This window comes from Eptatretus burgeri, chromosome 1 (genome assembly GCF_056783735.1).
Source record: "Eptatretus burgeri isolate ZD-2024b chromosome 1, Ebu_testis_v1, whole genome shotgun sequence".
NCBI lineage: Eukaryota > Metazoa > Chordata > Myxini > Myxiniformes > Myxinidae > Eptatretus > Eptatretus burgeri.
In genome coordinates, this window is record NC_140961.1 from 137,536,056 (window position 1) to 137,556,397 (window position 20,342).

Below are 20,342 nucleotides of genomic sequence, written 5' to 3' on the forward strand. Positions count from 1 at the left end.
GAACCAGTTGAAAGGGAATGTAAAAGAGGTGTGGACCGTGGTGAAGGCGGGTGAGCAAGAAATGACAAACAGAATAATAACGGTTCGACAGGGAATGGAAAAAGTACAAGAAGGACAAAACCAACTAAGGGGGGAAATAGAGAAGAACAGTACGGCGATAGAACATTTAGAAGAAAACCAGGGGAAAGGAAGGAACGAATTGGAGGTTGTAGAACAGAGGTGCGAGAAGAGACATGAAGAGATGACTGAAATGGTTAAAGAGATGGGACGGAAGGCCGAGATAGAGACGCAGGGAATGGGAGTGCGACTGGACAGACATATAAAAGAGACAGAAGAAGAAGTTAAATTGGTAAAAGGTGGATTGGTGGAGACTCAAGGAAAGGTAGAGGATATGAAGGTAGAGTTGGTGGACTGTGTTGAGACCCGGTGTAAGAGGCAGGATGGCCTCCTTATGGAACAGGGGGAGAGAATACGCTCCCTCGAGGCAGATCGTAACCAGGTGGGGCCGGTGTCACTGAACGAGGTAAGGGGGTTGCACAACGTGGGGGTGTGCATGCCGAGTTTGGGGAGGGCAGAGGCCACGGGGTCTCTAGGCCAAATACGGACCCCCAGTATGACTGTTCCTGCGAGTGTGCAGAATGCGAGTCTGATGGCATGGGGGAGTAAGCAGGACGTTGCGGAGTGTGCACTGACGCAGACGGGGGTAGTAAACTCCCCGGGCGAATGGCTCGGGCTCTGCGGGTGTAGGGCACCATTGGAATCTGGGGGGTCCGTCCCTCCATGTGTTCCTCAGGGACTGGGAGGTGGGGTTTGGACCCCGAAAGGCCAGAAGGTGCCACTGCCTCCATATGATGGGAAGACAGACCTGAGAGCGTATTTGGCCCAGTTTCACTGCGTGGCCAGAGGCAACAGCTGGGACCAGGTGCAGGGCATGGCACAGCTCACGGCGGCACTGCGGGGTGCGGCATCCGAGGTCTTGACCACGATACCCTTGGAAGGAGCAACACTGGCAGACCTCTATTCGGCCCTAAATAACCGGTTTGGTATGGAACAGCAGAGCGAGCTTGTTAAGGCTCAGCTCATTGGGCGCAAACGACATCCCTATGAGATGATGGGGGAATTGATGCACGATATTCGTCGCGCAGTGGGGATCGCACACGCGAATATTGCGCCGGAGTACTGGGAGGAGCTCGACCTGGACTATTTTGTCCGGGCGCTTGCGGGCACCGATATCGCGTCAATACTGACCACATGGCGCCCGGAGAACCTCCAGAAGGCGGCTGACACTGCAGCCCCTTGGGAGGCATCAAGATTGCCGGCTGCAGGGGCTGGGCGACATGCAGTGGCAATCCGGCAGGTGGGCCCCGTGAACAACGGTGCACTGGGAGCCGGGGATACCCTTGGCGACCAGGCACAGTTGGAGAAGATGGTCCAGGGCATGATCGACCGTCAGTGGCTGAGATCTGGGCCGAAGCGGTCGGGCCCAGGAGGGGCGGGGGATGGGCCATCAGGGGGTACACCAATTCGGAACGAGAGGGGGTATAATTCAGAGTACTGGAGGCGCACACCTTACCAGGCAAAGTGTTTTAACTGTGGCAAGGAGGGCACCTGCAGTGGCGTTGTAATGCCCCGCGCAGGGAAGAGCAACGGCCCCCCGGATCACCGACTCCGCCCCGGGCCGATCGGAGTAGCCGGAGCTGGAACAGCCGCTCCCACAGAGGCACAAGGCTCGCAGAACCTTGCTGCGAGTGCACGAGCCACAGGCAGGGGGTGGAAGACCCCCCTGCTCGGGGGCACAGGAAGTACGAGTTAGGAGGATGGGTTAGAGTTAGTGAGACCAGCTTCATAGGGACATGGGTTGTACCTCATGGAGCCTGTGGAATGGATTAGTAAGAGGGATTTTTAGTTTAGATTTAGGAAATGGAATTTTTGGATTTTTGGAGACACGGACAGACTGGAAATGTGTAGTGGCGACATAGCTTAGCCACGTAGAGTAAATGGAGCGTGCATGAGTTTTAAGGGATGACGAGGGAGCACGAGTTAGTCAGGGGATTTAGTTAGAAGGATGGCAGTGTGGAGTGTTGGTGTGAGTTGCGAAATGGAAAGTTTGTGAGGAATGAGTGTAGGACAGTGGGCCCAAGTGTGCGAGTGGAGCGAATGTGGTATGCATGGTGTGAATGACTGTTTGGGGGGAGGAGTGATTCCCACCCAAGTAACCCCGGGGTCAGTTTAATGTTAGCTCGTGGGTTATTCAAATTTACTAACAGGTGGTCGTTTTGTTGTTGGTGTCGAGAGAAGGCACGAAACCCGTTTGGAGGGTTGCAAGAGTTCATGGACCGGCTGGGAGCGTGGCTGTGGAAAGTTGAGTATTTGTTTAGTGGGCACCCCGGGCACTGGATTAGTCGCCCAGAGTATGCCAAGGGCCCAAGAGGGGTCGGGATAGTGTAGTGGGCATGGGCGACCCGTCGGAAACGGGACCCGTAGCACCAGAATGCCACGGGGCAGTGTAGTGGGCACGGGCGACCCTCGGAAAGGGACCCGGGGCATCAACACGCCACAGGAGCAGCTCGGCTCGGAGGCAGCCCGTGGGTGCCATGGTTAGAGTTCGGCAGAGGAGTTCCTGCCAGTTGAGCCACGCTGCCCAGCCAGGAAATTGTGCGAGGGCACGTATGAAAATTTGAGGGCAAGGCCCAAATTTATAATGGACACCAACACAGGCAACAGGAATCATGGTTTTTCGAACCGATAGTTTTAACGTGTGAGGCGTTTTTGGAAAGCCCCGGGGTAGTTTCAGATTAATGAGTGTTAGGGTAGATAGGAGATGTACCCCTTCGCACCATCCTTCCCTTCGCTCGTTGTCGGCCGCTGGACTCACCTTGGTAGATCGCTGAACTGTGAGGAGGCCATTCCGAGGCTTCGTTGGGCCTCGAGACAGGACGCTAGTCTCTCCCTATTCCCCTCCAGAGAGGGAACGTAGGGGTTGGGAGTAGGCTAGGTGGACATGATAGGCTAGCCGGACAAAGACAATAAAGGAGCTTAGGGAGACAATTATAAAAGGGAAATAAAAATAAAGAGGGGCTAAATTTTGTTGTGTTGTGTGGCAAATTAAAGGAGTGGATATGGACAGAGACAGGCAAAGGCGATAGAGTGGGGGGAGACAGTAGGCTAGGTCCGAGCCCGCCTTCAGAGCGGCCGGCACCACCGCACTCCCTCCAGACCTGATGGAACCACACCAGAGGCTGGCCAGCTTCACCTGTCGGCCTGTTGTGCTGCAGCTGCCTGTTCTGCATGGGCTTACCTTGCCATGCCTAGTTGCCTACCTCTGCCATGACCCCATGCCTGCTAGCCCTTGTTTGCGTTTGCCCCTGTGTCCATCCATCACCATGCGCGCCAGGACCATCCAGTTTTGTGAGGACTGCCCTGCAGGCAGCCTGTGCATCCAGTCCATGTTTTGTGTTTTGTGACCATCTCCATCCATTCCCCTGCACCAAAGACTTTGCTATGACTTTTGCCTTTCCCCTTTCACAGATTACAAGTCCTGGGCCATGGTTTAGTGTAAATTTATAAGTTTAGGTTAAGTTGAGTGAAAATTGTAAATACGTGAACCCCCGCCTGCATGTTTGTTTTAGTGCCGGCAATTTTAGTTAAGTTGGCCGAATGAGTCTGAGAGTTTGTTAGTTACGCAGCGCATTAGGTTATTTATTTTTGGGACACGTTTAAAGAAATGTCGCACTCAGGGATCCGAAGGTAGAACGTACTAGGGGAAAACTTACACATGCTGGTCACACGAAAATTTGACGACTCGGGACGAGTCTGTAAAAAGGGGAGGGGGTAGTGTTACGAATTTGGAATTCAATTGCACACAACATACAGGTTCCCTTCGTCAGCTATGTCGATAAGTGCATGCTCCCGAGATACCTCACCTTTCATTGTTTAAATGTTCAGAGAGCGATTTAATAGTTAGGGAATGAAACAATGCAGACATCCCTCCCCCCTCTTCTGCGAAGAGGAAGAAGAACCCTGCGGTGACGTCAACAACTCCCTCCCACCCGTGGTTGAGTGGGGGTGTATCACGAGGGCATGAGTCACGCCGGTGCGGGGGAGGGGGTGCAATGGATAAAGAGGGCATCTTTTCTTTGTTCGAAAAGAGTTCGTGGGAGTCCCGTGGCAGAGTTCGTGAAGAGTCCCGTTCTGAGTCCCGTGTGCAGAGTTCGTGTGCTGAGTCACGTGGGAGGAGGAAGCTTTTTGCTTCGGAGAGAGCAGTCGTTCAGCAGACCATCGGGTCCTGCTTCGCTTGCTTGGCTTGAGGCCTTCGGAAGCTTTTTGCTTCGGCTGGCTCAGTGAGCTTCGGCTGCTGCTTTGTTTTGGAAGGAACTTGAGCCGGTTGTTCGGCTCGAGCTGCGAGTGGAGGCTTCTTCCTCTTCTTCCTCTTCCTCTTGGTTCGTGGAGCTTTTTGTTCTCCATTTTGTTTGCCGGCTTGGTGCGACGCATCGGCTTCTTCTTGGAGTTGGATCCTCGGGGAAGCGCCGATCGACAGGAAGGATCGGCGACTCGTCTCACCGTTACGTGTTGAGAAGCGCGGGAGGATTCGCGGGAGCTTGGGAAGGATCGCGGCGATTGGATCCAGCTCGCTCTCGCTGGAGCCCGGGTCCGGACAAGTTGAAGACCACATGAGGTGGAAAGGTTCGAGTCAAGCTCTGAGTTTCAGCTCACCTGTCCTCCGAGCTGGAGCTCGTGATTAAAGGCCTCAGTCACCGTTTCGTGTGTGTGTGTGTGTGTGTGTGTGTGTGTGTGTGTGTGTGTGTGTGTGTGTGTGTGTGTGTGTGTGTGTGTGTGTGTGTGTGTGTGTGTGTGTGTGTGTGTGTGTGTGTGCGCGTGCGCGTGCGCGTGCGCGTGCGCGTGCGCGCGCGCGCGTACATGTGTCCGTGGGCCCGTCTAATAAGTAGGAACTGCTGTTTAGTGTAAATGACTGTACATAATAAGTAGACGGTTGTAGTTCTTTTGTCATGCTTTTGTTGCTTATTTAATTGCATACGTGTTTCATTATAATAAATGTCCTTTTGTGAATGTAAACCTGCTCGTTGCGTCCATTCCCTCATTGACTGAACTTTTCGTGTGTTGGTAGTTAGAAAGTCGTTGGTTTGCCGTAATAGGGGGACATTTGGACCGACGGTTCTCGGCGATTACGTCGCTCGGAATCACGCACGGACAAGCTCGCCTCGGCGGTTTGTTCCGTACGAGTTCCGTCGAGGGTGGAATACCCCGGTAGTTGGATCACATGGGTATTTAGGTACATTGAAGATTGGCAATCGACCCTACCCCACGTGATCTGCCGATTGGCGTATTTCGGTTCTTGTACAAGGACCAGTCTCTCAGAGTTATCCGCGCGGCGATCTATATTCCGGGCGATCGGTCGGGCCGACTCGACTTGCGGCTCCATTCAGAGCGGTCGGTTGGCGGACGACCCCCGGCCAGTAACAATATATATATCTCTCTGTCAATCATTACACTCGTCACCACAAACATGCTCCTTCCTTCCTCTCAGCACACCTCCCCCTCTTCCCAACCCCTCAAATCTTGTACCTCCCCCTGCTTACTCCCTTCTACACCATACCTCTACCAAGTCTCATCCTTCCCCTCTCCCCACCTCTTCCATCACCCTCCTGCTCCTTGGCCGTGCCTGCTCTCAGCGTCTCCCCTCCCTCTCAAAGCTTCCATCTCAACCCTCCCTCTCAAAGCAACCTTCACACTCTTCCCCCTTCACACTTCTCTCTCACCTTTCTCAAAATTTCCTCCCTCACCCTTCTCCCTCAACTCTCCCTTCTCACCCTTCTCCCTCACTCCCCTGACTGCTGACTGGGCATGCTCCATTGTGCAAGTCCTTCCCTGGCACACCTGAGCTCCTGACCACATACAAAGGTTTTGTCTGCAGCTTGATTGAGTCCTGCTCTCCCCTCTGGGCTCGTGCTCCTGCCTTTCACCTTTCTCGGCTTCACGTTGTGGAAACCACGGCATTTAGGATCATTAGTATCTTCCGCGATGAGGCTGAGTATTTGGGTCTTTCACTCACTGCAGGTAGGTCGGTGGTCTTTCTGTCTTCCACCGTCTCCTCTCCGGCTTCAACGCCTCTGCTCTGTCTGAGATAAGTCTCCCCCCCCATATTTCCCCAGGGTGCTCAAGGTCTTCCAGCAGCCACCTTCACGCTTTCATTCTTGTTTTTTTCCCGCCTTTGGAACAAACTCCCACACTCTTTTCAATCCCACTCTTCCCTCCAGGTCTTCAAAACAGCTGTTCACCACCATCTCTTATCTCCCCCCATCCAAATCCTCGATCTTTTCTACCCCGTTAATCCACCCCAAATTCACCTCTTTCAAATTCGCTGCTTTCCTTCCTCAAAGACCCTGTCGTGTTAGGACCAGAAAGTACCTGTGATGACAATCTTCTTTACCCTGTGTACCCCACCCCTTCCACAGATCTCCTCGTGTCTCTGTTCCCCACTGGTTTTCCCTTCCTTCTTCCACCCCTCTTGTCTCCTGATCTCCTTGTACGTTCTGTGTGTTAGCTCTCATACGAGCCTCGACAGCATATACAAACAAACAAAAAAAATTCCTTTTTACATTGGAGTCGAGGTTTTTGAGGTTCCATCATGCCCTATTACCCTGGCTCTTCAGGGTGTCAGGGGCACGGACCCCTCCCTCAGGGTGACGGGGGCATGGACCCCTCGCTCAGGGTTTCGGGGCGTGGCAAAAGCATCGGCAGTGAAAGAACGATTTGCTCAGAATAACGGAGTATGGTTCTGCTGTCAACTGAAGGACAATCGGCAAGTGGCTTAAGCACTCATGCAAGCACTCCAATTAAATAGTTGATAAAGAACGGCTGGCTCGGCTATGGCTGCATACCTTATAGTATCCCTTTAACTTTAAAGCCGGTCTTCACCGGGCTCGCAGCAGTTAAAGAAATAAAATTAATTTGTTCAAATAATGTCTATCCACAAAAGAGTTGCTGTTTAATGATGAACAACCCTGGAGACATTGCAAAGTTTCATTGCCCGGGAAATAAATATTGCAGATAATCCACCATGTTGCCTGCTCGTCTGTGCACGCCTCATGTGGTACATCATTCCTGGTCTGCGCAAACGTTATAACTTTATTTTAAAACGTCCGTTTCTCACCAGATTTGCTTTGATTCTCTGTGGAGCACCTTGCAAAACCTCCAAAAATATTGACACAGATCTGGCAGACGCTATGGATAAGCAGTCCCTCTGGGGGACAGGGTTTTCGGTCAAGCACTGAATGCATTAAGGCATAGAGCTCAATGAAGCTCGTTTATTTTGGCACCTTCTTAAATCTTTTGTTTACTTTATGTAATTTTCCAAACAGTAGAAAAAGATATTGTTACGAATTTCGCCCGCCCGGCGTGCGATCGGCCACGTAACTCAAATCGCGACACGTCGCCTACCGGAACGGACAATTCAGTCGTGACCCTCTTGGAACTACCGCCAAGGAGCTAGCCACGGGTGGGGGTTTAACCTCACCACAACCCAGTCCGCATTCTACCCGCACGAAATAGGGTGAATCGCCAAATGTCGATATACCTAAGTACCCGCGCGGGTAGCGTACCGAGGAGTTGTTCCACGCCGCAGGTAGACTCCGGACACGAACCGCTTAAGCGGCTCGTTCCGTGCTGCAGGGATAACCGAGCGGAGTTATCGTCGACCTCGATGGTTCAGATTATTTATTGGGTGTCTGCACCCACTACCAATCCCTTACGTGATGCAAGATGGAAATGTCAACCAGAGGAAAGGACGCAATGAAACGGGAAACAGTTTGACAAGCACTTTTAATGCACACGCACACGCACACGCACACGCACACGCACACACACACACGGCAAGCACGTATTTACAATCATACAAAAATGCACGTACACAGTCAAAGCAAGAACAATACGCAGAGTTATTACCGAATAAAGCAATGTACAAGCACTTATGCAGGTTTACTTAATAGACTGGCGCCACACACACACATTTACACCAAAAGCAAAGAAAATACAAGCCACCCTCACAGGCAAAGAGGCAGACAGGTCTGTGGACCAAATGAACGTGGGACCTGGGTGATCGGCCAGGTCCACGAGACCGAAGGGGGTCTTACCCGCGTCCTCGTGGTGCGATGGCGGGCGAGCAGCAATGTCCGCGTAACGCCTGACTCCGTGCCCCTGGTATGGTCGGTGAGCTCCTTTGGCATGCGTTGCGCAGGCACGTGTTGGTCGGCACCACGGTTGGGTTGGGGAACGGACGGGGTTACCGGCGCTATCTCAGCGCGGATTGGGGGGGGGATTGTTGATGCTCGGGGTCGGAGAGGGGAATGGCGGACGCTCCGTCCCGCTAGCGGGGTCTCGGGACCGCACCGACTCCGGCAAACTCTCGCCCCTGAGTCCTCTTCTGCGTCCCTGCTCCACGCTGCGACTCGTCCCTCGACCTCAACTCCGAGCTCCGTCCCCTTTGCCGTCCGATCCCCGCAAACACATGATTCAGACTCCACGACTTCCGACTAGCGCCACTTTTTGCGCCACTTTCAGCACACACGAGCTGCGTTGTGCTCGTGTCTTTATAGACCGGGGGAAGAGCTTGTATGCAGATTCGCGGATCAAAACGCGCTTGGAGGCGGGGCCACACCGCCCGACGCTTGCCCATTGGACGGAGAAAAAGGGGCGTGAGCCTCCCCTGATCCGATTTCCCCTCCTAAAAGGAACGCATTCACAGTGGGTTCGGAGGCGGGTCCGGAGGCGGGTCCATGCCACCCGACGTTCAGCCATAGGTCGGGCAAAAAGGGGCGTGAGCCTCTCCTGATCCGTTTTCCCTCTTGCAAAGGCATCCATTTGTACCCGCGGCTCGACGCGTTTGGTAAGAATCACCGAACGGGCCCTGGACAGCACGACATTCGGTGTTGACTGGTGGTGTGGTTGATGGTTGTGGAAGGAGAAAGGCGAAGGTGGTGGGGGGTTTGCTGTGGTGGTTTGAGTTGTTGGCGGGCGTCGTTTGGGAATGGCGGTGAAGCGATGTTTGCGGGGTGGAGTTGTGGAGGTAAAGAGGTGAAGGTGGTGGTGTTTGAGTTGTTGGCGGGCTTATTGGTCCAAAATAACGATAGAGAAAGAAAAATGGCTAACTCAAAGCGTCGCAGCCCGGATGAATCACACGTATTCCCTCTAAACAACGGGTGTGGACTAACTACACATGAACTTATCGATATATCTAACCTGAGGACCTTTCTGGTGCATTGCAAATTTCCACAGCCGTAACCCTATGTTTAATGCTTTGGATATTTCACATTTTCTTGTGTAGCTATGGAGGAGGAGGTAACAGCCTTGCTTGTTAAAGTAAATAGGTACATCGGCTTCGTTGTAAGACTCGTTATTTCTTTAAATTATCAGATTTCATTGGCATCTCCCATGATGAGGTTGAGTCTTTGGGCCTCTCACTCTCTCACCGCAGGCAGGTTGCTGATCTTTCTGTCTTCTACTGTCTCCTCTCCGGTCTCGCCCCCCCCCCCCCGCTCTCTCTGCGATTTGTCCCGACCACATTTCCGCAGGGCGCTCAAGGTCCGCCAACAACCCCCTTCTGGTAAAACTACCAAAATCACGAATCACTGCTCACCTTCACTCTTTCATTCCTCTTTTTTTTCCCACCTTTGGAATAAACTCCCTCACTCTATTCAATCCCATTCTTCCCTCCAGGCCTTCAAACCAGCTGTTCACCACCACCTCTTATCATCACCAATCCAAATCCTCGATCTTTTCTACCCCCGTTAATCCACCCAAGCCCACCTCCTTCAAATTCCCTGCTTTCCTTCCTGAAAGTCCCTATGATATCCATCTTGTATACCCCATGTTCCCCACCCCATCCCTCTCCCTTCCACAGATCTCCTAATGTCTCTGTTCCCCACTGTTTTGTCCTTCCCTCTCCTGCCCCCCTTGCTGTGCGTTTTGTGTTAGCTCTCATACAAGCCTCGACAAGGTATACAAAAAATAAAAAAAATCACTCCAGATTTTGACACTTACTTCATCCAGACGATATCCGATCCTCAAATCTGAAATAATATTTGAATGATGTACTTTAATTACTTTGTGAGAGTAGATCGTGGAAAGTCAGATCATATTACACATGAAATCGCTCCATGATCCTAATTTGAAAACTGTATCACTTACAAAAGCAATGTATACACGAATAACTCAACAGCGATTCATAGCTATGATGAACAGGCATTCAATATTATGAGCGAGAAAAGTGAAAAAAACAAACTATCGTTCCTAAGTCGTTGCAGCCTGTTCCAAGTTGAGGCATGGTTGAGCAGGCCAAATAACATGGTGGCTTTGTCCCCAGCGAGGTGACCCAGGAGATTCCTCAAGACCCCAATGAGCGAGGTGGCCGAGGATGCGCCTGATGAAGGATATAATTAAATCAGGCCATTAATTATTTTCAAAAGGGGTGTTTAAATTAACTGAAACACCCAATTTTCACTGTTGCACTTCCTTGGAGTTTTCTTAGTTTGCATGCAAAGTTTCAGGCTGCTCGGTTTTATAGCTTTGGAGTTATGGAGGAGATACCCCCACACTGACACCCCCCCTCACACTGACACCCCCCCTCACACTGACACCCCCCCTCACACTGACACCCCCTCACACTGACACCCCCTCACACTGACACCCCCTCACACTGACACCCCCTCACACTGACACCCCCTCACACTGACACCCCCTCACACTGACACCCCCTCACACTGACACCCCCTCACACTGACACCCCCTCACACTGACACCCCCTCACACTGACACCCCCCACACTGACACCCCCCACACTGACACCCCCCACACTGACACCCCCCGCATGACACCCCCCGCATGACACCACCCCCGCATGACACCACCCCCGCATGACACCACCCCCGCATGACACCACCCCCGCATGACACCACCCCCGCATGACACCACCCCCGCATGACACCACCCCCGCATGACACCACCCCCGCATGACACCACCCCCCGCATGACACCACCCCCGCATGACACCACCCCCCGCATGACACCACCCCCGCATGACACCACCCCCGCATGACACCACCCCCGCATGACACCCCCCGCATGACACCCCCCGCATGACACCCCCCGCATGACACCCCCCGCATGACACCCCCGCACTGACACCCCCCGCACTGACACCCCCCGCACTGACACCCCCCGCACTGACACCCCCCGCACTGACACCCCCCGCTGACACCCCCGCACTGACACCCCCGCACTGACACCCCCCGCACTGACACCCCCCGCACTGACACCCCCGCACTGACACCCCCGCACTGACACCCCCGCACTGACACCCCCGCACTGACACCCCCCGCACTGACACCCCCGCACTGACACCCCCGCACTGACACCCCCGCACTGACACCCCGCACTGACACCCCCACCCCCGCGCACTGACACCCCCTCCCCGCGCACTGACACCCCCTCCCCCGCGCACTGACACCCCCTCCCCGCGCACTGACACCCCTCCCCGCGCACTGACACCCCCTCCCCCGCGCACTGACACCCCCTCCCCGCGCACTGACACCCCTCCCCCGCGCACTGACACCCCCTCCCCGCGCACTGACACCCCCTCCCCCGCGCACTGACACCCCCTCCCCCGCGCACTGACACCCCCTCCCCCGCGCACTGACACCCCCTCCCCGCGCACTGACACCCCTCCCCCGCGCACTGACACCCCCTCCCCGCGCACTGACACCCCCTCCCCGCGCACTGACACCCCCTCCCCCGCGCACTGACACCCCCTCCCCCGCGCACTGACACCCCCTCCCCGCGCACTGACACCCCCTCCCCGCGCACTGACACCCCCTCCCCCGCGCACTGACACCCCCTCCCCGCGCACTGACACCCCCTCCCCCGCGCACTGACACACCCCTCCCCGCGCACTGACACCCCCTCCCCGCGCACTGACACCCCTCCCCCGCGCACTGACACCCCCTCCCGCGCACTGACACCCCCTCCCCCGCGCACTGACACCCCTCCCCGCGCACTGACACCCCCTCCCCGCGCACTGACACCCCCTCCCCGCGCACTGACACCCCCTCCCCGCGCACTGACACCCCCTCCCCCGCGCACTGACACCCCCTCCCCGCGCACTGACACCCCCTCCCCCGCGCACTGACACCCCTCCCCCGCGCACTGACACCCCCTCCCCGCGCACTGACACCCCCTCCCCGCGCACTGACACCCCCTCCCCCGCGCACTGACACCCCCTCCCCGCGCACTGACACCCCCCTCCCCGCGCACTGACACCCCCTCCCCCGCGCACTGACACCCCCTCCCCGCGCACTGACACCCCCTCCCGCGCACTGACACCCCCTCCCCCGCGCACTGACACCCCCTCCCCGCGCACTGACACCCCCTCCCCGCGCACTGACACCCCTCCCCGCGCACTGACACCCCCTCCCCCGCGCACTGACACCCCCTCCCCGCGCACTGACACCCCCTCCCGCGCACTGACACCCCCTCCCCGCGCACTGACACCCCCTCCCCCGCGCACTGACACCCCCTCCCCGCGCACTGACACCCCCTCCCCCGCGCACTGACACCCCCTCCCCGCGCACTGACACCCCCTCCCCGCGCACTGACACCCCCTCCCCGCGCACTGACACCCCCTCCCCCGCGCACTGACACCCCCTCCCCGCGCACTGACACCCCCTCCCCGCGCACTGACACCCCCTCCCCGCGCACTGACACCCCCTCCCCGCGCACTGACACCCCCTCCCCCGCGCACTGACACCCCCTCCCCGCGCACTGACACCCCCTCCCCGCGCACTGACACCCCCTCCCCCGCGCACTGACACCCCCTCCCCGCGCACTGACACCCCCTCCCCGCGCACTGACACCCCCTCCCCCGCGCACTGACACCCCCTCCCCGCGCACTGACACCCCCTCCCCCGCGCACTGACACCCCTCCCCGCGCACTGACACCCCCTCCCCCGCGCACTGACACCCCCCCCCCGCGCTCTGACACCCCCTCCCCGCGCGCTCTGACACCCCCCGCGCGCTGACACCCCCCGCGCGCTGACACCCCCCGCGCGCTGACACCCCCCCGCGCGCTGACACCCCCGCGCGCTGACACCCCCCCGCGCTGACACCCCCGCGCGCTGACACCCCCGCGCGCTGACACCCCCGCGCGCTGACACCCCCCGCGCGCTGACACCCCCCCCGCGCTGACACCCCCCGCGCTGACACCCCCCGCGCGCTGACACCCCCCCGCGCTGACACCCCCCCCCGCGCGCTGACACCCCCCCGCGCTGACACCCCCGCGCGCTGACACCCCCTCCCCGCGCGCTGACACCCCCTCCCCCGCGCGCTGACACCCCCCTCCCCGCGCGCTGACACCCCTCCCCGCGCGCTGACACCCCCTCCCCGCGCGCTGACACCCCCTCCCCGCGGCGCTGACACCCCCTCCCCCGCGGCGCTGACACCCCCTCCCCGCGCGCTGACACCCCCTCCCCGCGCGCTGACACCCCTCCCCCCGCGCTGACACCCCTCCCCGCGCGCTGACACCCCCCTCCCCGCGCGCTGACACCCCCCTCCCCGCGCGCTGACACCCCCTCCCCCGCGCTGACACCCCCCCCCGCGCGCTGACACCCCCCCGCGCTGACACCCCCGCGCGCTGACACCCCCCCGCGCGCTGACACCCCCCGCGCGCTGACACCCCCGCGCTGACACCCCCGCGCGCTGACACCCCCCCGCGCTGACACCCCCGCGCGCTGACACCCCCCGCGCGCTGACACCCCCCGCGCGCTGACACCCCCCGCGCTGACACCCCCCGCGCGCTGACACCCCCCCGCGCGCTGACACCCCCCGCGCTGACACCCCCCGCGCGCTGACACCCCCCGCGCGCTGACACCCCCGCGCTGACACCCCCCCGCGCTGACACCCCCCCGCGCGCTGACACCCCCGCGCGCTGACACCCCCGCGCGCTGACACCCCCCCCCCCCGCGCGCGCTGACACCCCCCGCGCGCTGACACCCCCCCGCGCTGACACCCCCCCCCCCGCGCTGACACCCCCCCGCGCTGACACCCCCCCGCGCTGACACCCCCCCGCGCGCTGACACCCCCCGCGCGCTGACACCCCCCGCGCGCTGACACCCCCCGCGCGCTGACACCCCCCGCGCTGACACCCCCCGCGCGCTGACACCCCCCCGCGCGCTGACACCCCCCCCGCGCGCTCTGACACCCCCCCGCGCTCTGACACCCCCCCGCTCTGACACCCCCGCGCTCTGACACCCCCCGCGCTCTGACACCCCCGCGCTCTGACACCCCCCGCGCTCTGACACCCCCCGCGCTCTGACACCCCCCCGCGCTCTGACACCCCCCGCGCTCTGACACCCCCCCGCGCTCTGACACCCCCCCCCGCGCTCTGACACCCCCCCGCGCTCTGACACCCCCCCCGCGCTCTGACACCCCCCCGCGCTCTGACACCCCCCCCGCGCTCTGACACCCCCCCCGCGCTCTGACACCCCCCGCGCTCTGACACCCCCCGCGCTCTGACACCCCCCCCGCGCTCTGACACCCCCCGCGCTCTGACACCCCCCGCGCTCTGACACCCCCCGCGCTCTGACACCCCCCGCGCTCTGACACCCCCCCGCGCTCTGACACCCCCCGCGCTCTGACACCCCCCGCGCTCTGACACCCCCCGCGCACTGACACCCCCCCCCCGCGCACTGACACCCCCCCCGCGCACTGACACCCCCCCGCGCACTGACACCCCCCCCCGCGCACTGACACCCCCCCGCGCACTGACACCCCCCCCCCCCGCGCACTGACACCCCCTCCCCCGCGCACTGACACCCCCTCCCCGCGCACTGACACCCCTCCCCGCGCACTGACACCCCCTCCCCCGCGCACTGACACCCCCTCCCCGCGCACTGACACCCCCTCCCCGCGCACTGACACCCCCTCCCCGCGCACTGACACCCCCTCCCCGCGCACTGACACCCCCTCCCCCGCGCACTGACACCCCCTCCCCGCGCACTGACACCCCTCCCCCGCGCACTGACACCCCTCCCCCGCGCACTGACACCCCCTCCCGCGCACTGACACCCCCTCCCCGCGCACTGACACCCCCTCCCCGCGCACTGACACCCCCTCCCCGCGCACTGACACCCCCTCCCCCGCGCACTGACACCCCCTCCCCCGCGCACTGACACCCCCTCCCCGCGCACTGACACCCCCTCCCCGCGCACTGACACCCCCTCCCCCGCGCACTGACACCCCCTCCCCGCGCACTGACACCCCCTCCCCGCGCACTGACACCCCCTCCCCGCGCACTGACACCCCCTCCCCCGCGCACTGACACCCCCTCCCCCGCGCACTGACACCCCCTCCCCCGCGCACTGACACCCCCTCCCCGCGCACTGACACCCCTCCCTCCCCGCGCACTGACACCCCCTCCCCCGCGCACTGACACCCCCTCCCTCCCCGCGCACTGACACCCCCTCCCCTCCCCCGCGCACTGACACCCCCTCCCCTCCCCCGCGCACTGACACCCCCTCCCCTCCCCGCGCACTGACACCCCCTCCCCTCCCCGCGCACTGACACCCCTCCTCCCCCGCGCACTGACACCCCCTCCCCTCCCCGCGCACTGACACCCCCTCCCCTCCCCCGCGCACTGACACCCCCTCCCCTCCCCCGCGCACTGACACCCCTCCCTCCCCCGCGCACTGACACCCCCTCCCCTCCCCCGCGCACTGACACCCCCTCCCCTCCCCCGCGCACTGACACCCCCTCCCCCCGCGCACTGACACCCCTCCCCCCCCCCGCGCACTGACACCCCTCCCCCCCCCCCGCGCACTGACACCCCTCCCCCCCCGCGCACTGACACCCCTCCCCCCCCGCGCACTGACACCCCTCCCCCCCCCGCGCACTGACACACCCCCTCCCCGCCCGCGCACTGACACACCCCTCCCCCGCCCGCGCACTGACACACCCCCTCCCCGCCCGCGCACTGACACACCCTCCCCCCCCGCGCACTGACACCCCCTCCCCCCCGCGCACTGACACCCCTCCCCCCCGCGCACTGACACACCCCTCCCCCCCCGCGCACTGACACACCCCCTCCCCCGCCCGCGCACTGACACACCCCTCCCCGCCCGCGCACTGACACACCCCCTCCCCGCCCGCGCACTGACACACCCTCCCCGCCCGCGCACTGACACACCCCTCCCCGCCCGCGCACTGACACACCCCCTCCCCCGCCCGCGCACTGACACACCCCTCCCCCGCCCGCGCACTGACACACCCCCTCCCCGCCCGCGCACTGACACACCCCTCCCCCGCCCGCGCACTGACACACCCCCTCCCCGCCCGCGCACTGACACACCCCTCCCCGCCCGCGCACTGACACACCCCTCCCCGCCCGCGCACTGACACACCCCCTCCCCGCCCGCGCACTGACACACCCCCTCCCCGCCCGCGCACTGACACACCCCCTCCCCGCCCTCGCACTGACACCCCCTCCCCGCCCTCGCACTGACACCCCTCCCCGCCCGCGCACTGACACCCCCTCCCCCGCCCGCGCACTGACACCCCCTCCCCCGCCCGCGCACTGACACCCCTCCCCGCCCGCGCACTGACACCCCCTCCCCGCCCGCGCACTGACACCCCCTCCCCGCCCGCGCACTGACACCCCCTCCCCGCCCGCGCACTGACACCCCCTCCCCGCCCGCGCACTGACACCCCCTCCCCGCCCGCGCACTGACACCCCCTCCCCGCCCGCGCACTGACACCCCCTCCCCGCCCGCGCACTGACACCCCCTCCCCGCCCGCGCACTGACACCCCCTCCCCGCCCGCGCACTGACACCCCCTCCCCGCCCGCGCACTGACACCCCCTCCCCGCCCGCGCACTGACACCCCCTCCCCGCCCGCGCACTGACACCCCCTCCCCGCCCGCGCACTGACACCCCCTCCCCCGCCCGCGCACTGACACCCCCTCCCCGCCCGCGCACTGACACCCCCTCCCCCGCCCGCGCACTGACACCCCCTCCCCGCCCGCGCACTGACACCCCCTCCCCCGCCCGCGCACTGACACCCCCCTCCCCGCCCGCGCACTGACACCCCCTCCCCGCCCGCGCACTGACACCCCCTCCCCCGCCCGCGCACTGACACCCCCCTCCCCGCCCGCGCACTGACACCCCCTCCCCGCCCGCGCACTGACACCCCCCTCCCCCGCCCGCGCACTGACACCCCCTCCCCCGCCCGCGCACTGACACCCCCTCCCCCGCCCGCGCACTGACACCCCCTCCCCCGCCCGCGCACTGACACCCCCTCCCCGCCCGCGCACTGACACTACCCCCGCCCCCCGCACTGACACCACCCCCGCCCCCCCGCACTGACACCACCCCCGCCCCCCACACTGACACCACCCCCGCCCCCACACTGACACCACCCCCCGCCCCACACTGACACCACCCCCGCCCCCCACACTGACACCACCCCCCGCCCCCCACACTGACACCACCCCTCCCGACACACACACACACACACACACACACACACGCACACACTGACACACACTACTATTTATTCGTATAGTTGTACTGATTGTTGTGTGCTGGTCGCATCATTTATTACACTCGCCGAAGGATTTGGAGAAGGTATTGCAGTTGGGTCCGTTTGTTTGTTTGTCCGCACATAACTTTCATGTTTTTCTCCGCAACCGCTTGTCGGATTGAGGCTAAATTTTCACCATTGTTGCAACTACTCATGTAGAATGTTTTGATGTAATTATTATGTCATTGGTCATGTGGTGTGGTAGCCATCTTGGAAAAACAGAAAAACTTTGGACCTCTTAAAATGTGTTGTGTGGGCTGTTGTGAGTCATCCCTCTGAAACCACACCAAGGGAAAAAAATGAAACTTGGCACATGGCAAGTACTCTTCATGGGGAATGAGTGTGCTGTTTTTATGACTTCATAGGCACCCTCGTTATGACGTCATAATTGCACATGTAGAACATTTTTGAAGGTCATCTAGGGATAAAATGGTCCACAGAAAAATTTAATGACGTCATCAGTCACGTGATTTGGCAGCCATATTATTATTGTTATTTTAAAACCTTCAAAAATCTTCTTCTTTGAAGTGGCTGAACAGATTGAGGTGAAACTTTACAAGTGTGACTGTGCCTATCCATGAGGAACAAGATTCACACAAATGATGTCATTGGTCACATGGTTTCACAGCCATATTGGACTTACCCTAAAACCTAGAAAAAAATCTTCTTCTCCAGAACGGCTGTACAAATCGAGGGGAAACTTCACACAAGTGTTCCCCAAGCCATGTGTGTACAAATGGCACATAGAAAGTACTCATGGGGAATGAGTGTGGTATTTTTATGACGTCATAGGTGCCTTCGTTATGACGTCATAATTGCATATTTAAAACACTATATCCGGTCAGTATATAAAATTTTGAGGGTCATCTGGTCATAAAATGGCCACAAATTTTTTTGATGACATCATTGGTCACGTGATTCAGCAGCCATATATATTTTTTTAACCTTCAAAAATGCTCTTCTCTGAAATGGCTGAAAAGATCGAGGGGAAACTTTACACATATGACCGCCTATCCATGAGGAACAAAAGGGTCATACATATGATGTCATAGGTCACATGGTTTTGCAGATATATTGGATTTACCCTAAAACCCATAAAGGGACACCATTCAAAAGAAGTCCTGGCGAGGGTTTGCAATCTCTGATTGCTCTTTTTCTTGTTGCTTCTTGTCATCTCTCACCTTGACCATCGTTTCTCTTCAGAAATCTGTCTGGTCTTGGAATCAAATCTGGTAGTTCTGCTTCTCCTGAGGTGATTAAGGACGACCTGTTAAAGGCTAATTGGCTACGGTGAGTCAACATCATACACCCGGATTGTGTCGCTCATCGTGGGCAAATTGAGGACCGACGACCGTTACATTGGTGTTAGGAGTGGAATACGAGGTGCGAGATTATGTGATGAGTCCATTGGTGTCAGGAATGAATATTTATGTGTGTCTTCATGCTGTTCTTGTGCTATTTTCAGCAGTTCTCAAGATATTGGAGATAGTGGAGATGATACGCATGGGACTCAGCTCTCCGACGAGGTTGGTGAATATTCCTTTGAAGATGAGGAGTCACTCCCTTGCAATGCAGGGATAAATCACCTCCTGTGTCACCATACATACCGAAAATCAAGGGACACTCGCAAAGGTTCAGGTAAGACATCCTTTCCCAGCAGGACCTAATATTGAGTGACAAGCTGCTTGCATTGGTAAAGCCAGGATGCATTGTTCTCACTTGTGTGGGTTCAATTTCCCTAGCAACTGAGTACAATTGGTTTTGATTACTGTTTGTCTACACCGAAAGGCAAATTAATAAAGTCTGGCCAGTCGGTTTCTGAAAACGAGGGTTCCATGCGCATATTGTTGTGGGGCCGGGTCTCAGTGACGAGCACAACCGCTAAGTGGAGCAGTAGAGTCGGCTCCACCGAACACCCGGAATCTAGGTCGTACCTTTCAGATAAATCCAAAAGGTCACGGGTCCCTTATCGGACCGAAGATCGCCAATAGGTCGACCACGTGGGGTAGGGTCAATTGCCAATTTCAATATACCTAAAGACCCACGTCGTCCAAACTACCAGGGAAATCCACCCTCGGCAGGATCTGCGCGATCCGGGCCACTACCAAGCCGGATCCGAGTTGTACCCCGAGCGGAGAGTACCAGATTCCTGCCGTGCCGATTGCACGATTACGGCAACAATGAAGCCTCCTAATTCCCGTTCACAGCGCAGCAAACCAATGGCAGAAAGGACAAGGCCGAGCTGGGACATTCAACAAAAGGGGAATTTATTTTACAATAATCGTGGAGGGGAAGCACACAAAGAGCAGAGCTATCACGACTATAAGAAATGCAATGTACAATGAGCAAAGAAAGTACTTGCACAGTTGTTACTTATCGATGGGGCTCAAGGACACACACACGCACACACAAATGCCCAGAAAGAGATGGACCTCGTCAGCTCGGAGGGAAGATGGGCTGAGGGAAGAGAAGCAAGCTTGGACCTGTCCACCTCGTGTGGTTCTCGCCGATCTTGGGGTAATGGGACTCGAACCCGCAACACGAGGCCGCTCCAAGCACCAGGTACGGAGGGTAGCATCGGGCGTTGGCACGCTCCTCCGGCTCGCAGGCAGGCGACATGAGATGATCTCCCGAGTTGAGATGGTCGACCGCCCGCAGCAATGCGCCAGACGAGACGCCTCGGATCCACGCAATGCAGTCA

General features: G+C 59.7%; 1 protein-coding gene across 8 annotated transcripts in view; it reads left to right on the top strand.

The window, feature by feature from the left end:
- LOC147035566 (torsin-1A-interacting protein 1-like) overlaps window positions 1–20,342 on the top strand; it is a 59,815-nt gene that overhangs the window by 24,821 nt on the left and 14,652 nt on the right. For 2 of the 8 annotated variants that reach the window (XM_085899913.1, XM_085899935.1), the window contains exons 3-4: window positions 18,845–18,931; window positions 19,107–19,279. In XM_085899913.1, the coding sequence (XP_085756039.1) occupies window positions 18,845–18,931; window positions 19,107–19,279 (260 nt within the window). The remainder of the gene's footprint in view (window positions 1–18,844; window positions 18,932–19,106; window positions 19,280–20,342) is intronic. The other 6 variants (XM_085899915.1, XM_085899946.1, XM_085899920.1 and 3 more) reach the window with 3 other exon arrangements.